Genomic DNA, 8,420 nt, shown 5'->3' with positions numbered 1-8,420 from the left:
ATATTTCATGGTTCTATGGTTAACTTTCACGCTTATTTTTTTTTTGATTTTATTATTAATGTTAAATATCACTTTTTCTCACTTAATTTAACTTTAATTTCAAATGACAAAGCGTTCATTGCATTTTTATTTTAAAAAATTTTTTTTTCAAAAGATATAGAAAAATTCAAGAAATAAATTGAAAATTAAATTGTAAAATAGACCATAAGTTACCCATTTTTAATGGTTACCTCGATGTATATATTATACATGTGTGTATATACATAAATAAATTTAAGTTTTCATGGAAAATCTATTGTTATATTAAATTTACCCATAAAACACTTTATACTTATTTTATATCATATTCAGATAATGAAAACTATATACTTATACCTACATACATACGTATATATGCTATATGTATAATTATATAATGGAAACTTTGATAAAAAACAATAAAATAAAGTTTAAATGTTATTGTTACTCACGATTATTTTGTCCCTCATGGTGGAATTAAAAATACAAAATTTACATTTTCTTAATTTAATTAATAAAAATTAAATATGTATTTATTGTATATTGAAAATTGAACTATTAAACAATTTAAAAAATAGAAAATATTCACAATTTTTAATCGAATACATAGTTACATATACATACATATACTCGTACTGATATACTTTAGATATTTTTATATGTTGGAGAAAACAAAGAAATTACACGAAGCAAGTAAATATACTTAGTGAATGCATTTGATCATTAATTTTTTGTGTCATGAAATTTGTATCATGCATATAAAGTACCTCAGTACAAATATTCACTCCATTTACTATATTATATAAGTACCTACTCATAAATAATAAAAATTGTAAAACAAAGTAATGTGAATTGTTCTCTTAACAAAAGCAACGCTTCTTTTATCTATTAGTTATTGGAATTTTGTATTTTTTTCTATAAAGGCATTATAGACACGAGTCTTCCAATATTTTTCAAATTGAATTATAGAATAATTCAAATTCATTAAATGATCAATTTCAATTCTAAAGAAGCCAAAATTTATTTTAAAGTTCAAGAGTAAGTCTAAAAATTAAAATAATTGAATTAGACCTTAAATATGAATAAATTAAAGCAAATCTTCTTCCAAACTGTTGTATAAAACTTTACACTTATGTAAAAGTAACATTTGGAAATAGAATTTCTTCTTTGTTTCTGAAAACAAGATAGCAAATCAAATTTAACCGCACAAATCTAAATATTAACAAAATTTACACCATGACACTAAAAAGTATGAAGCCATTCAAATTCAAGTTAAAATTTATAGGCAATAAAATAAAATAAGTAGCAACACTCAGTTACATTTATTTTATACCGATAGCATTGCATACAATGAAAGAGGAATTGTAATGGCACCAAATTTTATACTTATGTCGTGCTTTCAACAAAAATTGATTAAGCGCTCTTACGTATATAAGCAAAACCTAATTAAACAATATTTATTCAAATGCCGAGCTTGTTGTTTTCAACATTTTAGTAATGTCACGTCAAACAAACTTGATCTTTATTATAGGCTGATTTTACATTATGAAGACTTAAAATCTAAGCAAAACTTAACATGATATTTGTAAATTTAAATCTTTGATTAAAGAAATTGACTGCTTAATAAATTTTCCTTCAATAACAGTCTCCAGAATAAAACAGTTCTGCAAAAACAGTCTCCATCTTGTCCTTTCTAAGAATTAATTTTAAATATTTAAAGGTATTTCAACCAGAACGTTACTAGCATTCATAGAATTTAAAATATTTAAGTAGAAGTGTTTAAAAGGTCATTTACAATAATCTTATTCAACATTTTCATTAAGCCAATAAAATGAAGTTTACCAGAATTTGTGTTATTTAGAGCATGAGTGGGTACCTACGCAGTGCACTCAGTTAATGATAATATCAGATTCTTTTATTTATCATATTTATCCATATATGTTAATGCTTACACCTACTTATACAGTGTACAATTACTTTTTTGAATAGCAATGTAAACACTGAATTTAGAGTAAGTGGACATATACATTTCAATGCACATAAATATCAATTCTTTTTGAAAAACAAGTGTAAAGGTGAAATAAATTCAATTTAAATGTAAGTAACCCGCAAATGGGTAGGTATTCAAAAAATTATTAAAATACCAACATAATATTAGTAACGAAAACTCACCTTTCCTGCTGCCTTCTTATATCTTCTGGTAGCTTCATTTATAAGATCCTTTACTAATATATCACCATTTCCACATGGAACCACGATACGAATTGTACCAAAACAAACTGTTACTTTCATTTTTTTTTTTATTAAATAAGTGCAATTATATATATATACAATTTTTGAAGAACTATTTTGGTAATTTTTTTTTTTTGCAATTCATAAATTAATTTACATAAATTAAGTAAAAATACAAAAATTACAAAAAAAAATAAATATATGTATACTTTTTTTTCATTACACAATCATAATTTTAATAATAGCCTAAGAAATTTTATGGCATACTTAATTTAATATTTATTTATTTATTTAGATATTTTGTTAACACTTAATAAGTTCTCCGGATTTAACATGTAATAGCGATTTTAAATCAAAAACATGTAGGTTATGTATTTAATCTATTATATAAAAATATTTTACAATTATTGCACATATTTATATAAGAATTAATTGGTGATATATGTAAGTCAATTTTAATATTACACTTTTCAATAAATATTTCTTTCTTATTTTCTGCTTAAAAATTATATTCTTATAATACCTCACCTGTGGTTTTAATGCAATAACTATTTACATGTACCTATGTACTTTTACTATTTTACAATTAATTATCGCATGCCATTAAACACAAACACTACCAAATATATTATTCTTGTACACATTTACATAAACAATTTTTTTTTCTCAATACCCGAGCTATGTAAGTATTTTAAGCACTTATTTATAAGAATACAAAATAAAATAAAAAACAACCGACAAATAAATTTAGTGCACCAAAAAATTGTTAACATATTTTATTTTGGAGGGTCCTTTAAAATTATATTCCTTTATAAGTTTGTATGTAACACCATTTATATATTTACAGAAAATAAACCAGCTGCTCATATAAGCGTAGCGTATATTCTTATGTACCATAAGTAGAAAAATCGTTGAAATTTAAAAAATTAGACACCGATAATATGTATAATAAGTACATAAGGACAATTGGGTATTATAACAAAAAAAAATATTAAAGTAGATAGCGCAAGGATATTAAACAATGATGCAAATTCAGTTGTTTCTTACCGGGCACAAGTTTTATTAAATTCCATTTAACGTGCATGTTATAAAAATATTCGTAATATTCCACTATTATTTAATTTTTTTCTACTATTATTTATGTAGTTAAAATGTCAAAAGTTATTTTTTCTTTGTTTACATCAAAAAAACATTCGTATTATTGTTATGGCAACGTAGCAAATTCTATACTTTTTATATGGTGCCTGAAATACACAGGTAAAGGTAAATAAATATAGGTAAATAAAAAAACAAAATACACGTTTGCAATGCAAAAATTAGAAATAAAAACGTGAATTTTTTTTTTGTTTTAAAATAATTTTTAAATAATTTGTAATTTAATTTTTAAATTAATTAATTGAATAGAAAAATATTTTAATTATTACAATCATTTATACATCATCATTAAATTAAAGAAACAAAAACTGGTTACTGGTTTTATTGAACATTACCATACCTACATACTTATATAGCTATTCTAAAATTGAAATTGTTAAAAATGATTGATTTTTTTTTTATTCGATTTTTTCTTGTTCGTTGTTTTCGTTACATTTATAAAATAGAAAATTTTATTTTATTTAAAATTGAATATAAAATTATTAATTACAGTTTATATAAATCCAAATCAAGATTTATTTTTTTTTTTCAAATGTTTCGCGACGCGACTCACATTTCTTAAAATTTAACTTCAACCGATCACATCTTCTCTCAAACATAAACTAAATTTTTAAAAAATTATCATTCTCTCTCTTTAGCAAATTTTTTTAGCAGTTTTAATAATTGAAGAATTGCCATATATATTTATGAAAATATAAAAACTTTACTAGGAAGTTGCCACCGTATTTATAAAATAAATATCGAAAAATCAAGATCACATTTTTAATTATAAAATTATAGTTAAAGAAATTTTTATATATAAGTGTTTCATTATAAGAGTAACTATTAAACAACAAAACAAAAAAAACTTATTAGAAGTTTAATTTTTGTTTTGACGATTCGAGACAACGGTTTTTAAATGATATTGAAAAATGCAAATATTAGGTTGCTTCAAGAGCATATTAAATTTTAACTCTTATTAAAAAGAATAGATTATTTTTTTCCCACACTTACATATTATTTCATTTTTTGACAAGTTGTGTGAATTTCAAACTAATAATATCATTTTATGTGTAGGTATTTTCAAAAATTTTGGTAGGAAATCTCAACGTATTTTCAATGACTTGATGAAAGATTTCGATGACTTTGACAACATTTTCATTATCGCTTTTTCATTACAATATTGCTTGAATATATCAATATTAAAGTTTCGAATAGATGTGTTTTTTGATGCTATTCCAAAAACTTTACCTGACCTTTGTTTAAGCAAAAATATCTGTCAAAATAATGAATTTCAATTTTTTTTTACTATTTTTGTTTTTACGTAAGTTTTTGTACATAATTAAAGCTTTTATATGGAATTTTTTAGTTTGTAGTTTTGTGTATGTAAATGTAATATATTATAGGAATTCGATATGAGGAATTTTTGAAATTATTTCGGAATGCTCAAAACTAATTTAGATATTTTTAAATAGTTATAAAACAGAACGTGTTCTAAATAAACTTAAGAGTAATTTCTAATATTATGGGTCAAATTATCCCAATTTTTTGCGTAGTTCCAATGGCAATTATTAATGAAATTTTCATTGATTCAAACGTAATTAGTTTTTTGCCTAATAATCCAATATTTTTAGTAGCAAAATAACTCTTCAAAAATCTCCGAGGTTTTTTTTGTGTATTCTCCTTGTTCATATATCCTTTTTTTTTCGCTCTGCTTTTATTTAAACAATATCTTATAATCGAGTAGATAATTTTTAAATATAAATTTCAAAAAAGTACCCTAAAAGAGGCGAACTTTATGTCATGCGAAAAATATAACAATAATATTAAAAACATAAATATTTCATTTCAATCGAAATGCCTTAATTATTAAAAGGTTTTCTTTTTATTATATAAAAAATTATTTAAATGTAAGGAAAGTGTAGAAAATTAATCTTTTGTATAAACGTTAAAATTCGTTGTTCCCAATTTTATATTTTCATAATAAAAATAAGAGCACGCTATCGTAACACACATAAAAATAAAACTGAGCTGGCATCGCTTATATTTGTATGGCTTTTCTTTTTCTTTATTTTTTTAGGTTAAATCGCATTTTAAAGAAACGTCAAATGTGGCAAGGCAATGTTCAATTAATAATAAGCAAATTATTTGAATTTTGCAAATTGTAACTTAAATAATCAGAAATTCTGAAATGAAAAAAAGAAAATCAAATATTTCACTGGAGTGGATAGAAGAGGAGGTAGAGCCAGATGAAAATTTAAATAATAGTTGTAAGAAGAAAAAAAATTCATTGGATGGCAACAATAGTTTCAAAACAAATAATTTAAAAGAAGGCAAGGAGGCAATTCCGATAGATAAAATTTCAGCAAATAATTTAAATAATAGTACTAAGAAGAAAAGGCATTCATTGAATATCAGTAAGTGTTCTGATACAAACACTTTGAAGGATGATAACCAAAGAGAAATCCAAGAAAATAGTGGAACTCCGGTAAATAACTTAAATGGTAGTTATAAGAAAAAAAAGCATTCATTAAGTAACAGCAAATGTTCCGATGTGAATAATTTGAAAAGCGAAGATGTATGTGAAGTTAAAGAAAATGACAAAATAGGAACGAATAATTTGAATAACAGCTCTAAAAAGAAGAAACATTCTTTGAATAACAGTAAGAGCTTTGATAAAAATAATTTGAACGAGGAACAAAATGAAATCCAGGAAGAGAGCAACATAGTCAGAAATAATTTAAATAACAGTTCCAAAAAGAAAAAACATTCACTGAATAACAGCAAATTTTCCAGCAAAAATAATTTAGAAAATGAAGATCTAGATGAATTCGAGATGGATAATAACACCTCGGAAATTAATTTAAGCAAAAGTTCAAAGAAAAAGTTTTCTTTAAATAGCAGCAGTTATTCCGAAATAAATAATTCAAAAAATGAAGACCAAGATGAATTCCAGGGAGAAAACAATGTTTTTACAAATGGCTTAAAGAACAGTTCTAAGAAGAAAAAACCTTCATTGGAAAGCAGCAATTTTTCCGACATAAATAATTTGAAGAATAAAAATGATGATGAAATTGAGGAGGAAGGAAATAAAAAAGAAAACGAATATAATGACCAAAAGCATGAAACTGATTCTGATACTTCAAGTAAAATCTCTTCAAAAGAAAAAACCGTGGGTTTGAATGAAGATTTGGATGAAAATAAAAAACAAGTGAAGAAAAGAAAAAAAGGATTAATATATGTTTCAAATTTACCAAAACACATGAATGTGACGTTAATAAGAGAGTATCTTGGCCAATATGGTGATATAGGCAGAGTGTATTTGCAGCCCGATAAGACAGCCATGTGTATGATAAACTAGACTTTAATATATATATGTTTTTTACCTTTTATTAATTGTAGGTCGGTCCAAGAAGCGAAAAAATATGGCTAGACATTTTTCAGAAGGTTGGGTAGAGTTTTTAAAAAAAAGAGTAGCTAAAGAAGTTGCAGCAAAATTAAATAACACTCAAATTGGTACAAGAAAAAAATCTAAATTTTATGGTAAGATTTAAAGTTACATTTAATTTATTGAAAATTATTTGAACATATTTTTTGTTTTAAGATTCTTTATGGTGTATTAAATATTTACCTAGTTTCAAATGGGTTCATCTAAGCGAACGTTTAGCATATGAACAGGCTGTATATAAGAAACGATTAATGGCCGAAATTTCACAAGCTCGTAAAGAAGCTGATTTCTTCCAACAAAATCTAGATAAAAGCGAAATTGTGAAAAATATGGAGAAAAAACAAAAGAAAAAAAGTAAAACATAAATCAAATTATTGTTTCAAATAGCTAATTCATTTCCAAATAAAGTTACGTTTGTACATTGAATTTTTTAAAGAAAGAATAAATTTGAATTTGATAAAGTTTATTATGTAGATATTATGTAGTTTATTATCATCTTTTCATTTTATTAACCTTAAACTGTACGCAATCTATATTTGTCATATTTTAATCGCACATATTCTGTTAGTCAAATCATTTGACGTGATTGGTCGTATAATTTCCATAATTTCCTCACAAAATTTCAAAAATGTTATGGTTCTGTTAAGGTTATTAAAATGAAGCGATTTGATTTTTAGTCAAAGGTGAAAATTCAATATTGTTTGCTTCTTAGTATGACCAAAAAATATTCTACTTGTGGATTTTTTTAAGCCATTGATTTTAAATGGTCCTGAAATAAACACATAAATTAATTTTAAAAATGATAAATAATTTTAATGAAAAATTTATTTTTGAACTTTACTGTAGTGTGGTTAAAAAGTCAGTTGTAAATTTCTTTTGCTCTTTTAAAGAGAAATGTAATTCAATTGTTCATTTACGTTTGGTCGTTTGGATAACCGAAATTCTCTCTAAAGCATAACTGTAAAAGATTTCGAAAAAAGAAAAATGGAGTTTTGATCTGTTAGCATAAAGTTACTCCATGCAGCTAAAAATGAGTACCCTACAGCCTATCTCTCATATATAGTAAGATTTATTCCATATTGTGAACTCATTTCAGTACCAATGCCTGCAAGTAAGAAGGCATTTAAATTTAAAGAAACTTCTAGAAATATATTATACGCACAAAAAGAGAGGAAACTATAAAAACTTTAAATCAAATTGGTTTATTAAAAACGTAATGAAAGAAACGAACTTTGGAAAACATTAATTTTTTAAGCTGTCACATGGAAATAAAGGATAATTTAATTTCTTATTTTGAATATATTAAATTTGATGAAATAATTCACAAAAGAACAGAAAATTTTTTAAAACAATTTCCAAAAAAGAAATTTTCATTGTTAAAATTTGATATTGAAATTTTGTACGAGGATTTAGAACACTTTCCCGTTATTTTAAATTTTTCGATACAAGAACCATTAACATTTTTGAAATTTTGTGAGGAAATTATATTTTTTATAATTCAAAATACAATTAAATGTGTAAATATTGCTAAAAATCAAATATACTTGCAAATAAAATTTTTAAATCTACCCAGAGTTAAATATAATTT

The 8,420-nt window shown here is 24.0% G+C and overlaps 1 protein-coding gene across 1 annotated transcript; it reads left to right on the top strand.

Moving 5' to 3' along the window:
* The first annotated feature begins 5,480 nt into the window (after window positions 1–5,480).
* LOC129605463 (uncharacterized) lies at window positions 5,481–7,307 on the top strand. Its single transcript, XM_055515244.1, has 3 exons — window positions 5,481–6,731; window positions 6,787–6,927; window positions 6,989–7,307. Exons 1-3 carry the CDS (start codon window positions 5,576–5,578, stop codon window positions 7,195–7,197), a joined length of 1,506 nt encoding a protein of 501 aa, XP_055371219.1. The 5' UTR covers window positions 5,481–5,575; the 3' UTR covers window positions 7,198–7,307.
* The last annotated feature ends 1,113 nt before the right edge of the window (window positions 7,308–8,420 follow it).

The sequence above is a fragment of the Condylostylus longicornis genome, unplaced genomic scaffold (assembly GCF_029603195.1).
Source record: "Condylostylus longicornis isolate FDR11 unplaced genomic scaffold, ASM2960319v2 ptg000013l, whole genome shotgun sequence".
NCBI classification, from domain to species: Eukaryota; Metazoa; Arthropoda; class Insecta; order Diptera; family Dolichopodidae; genus Condylostylus; species Condylostylus longicornis.
This window is presented reverse-complemented; position numbering and strand designations above follow the sequence as displayed.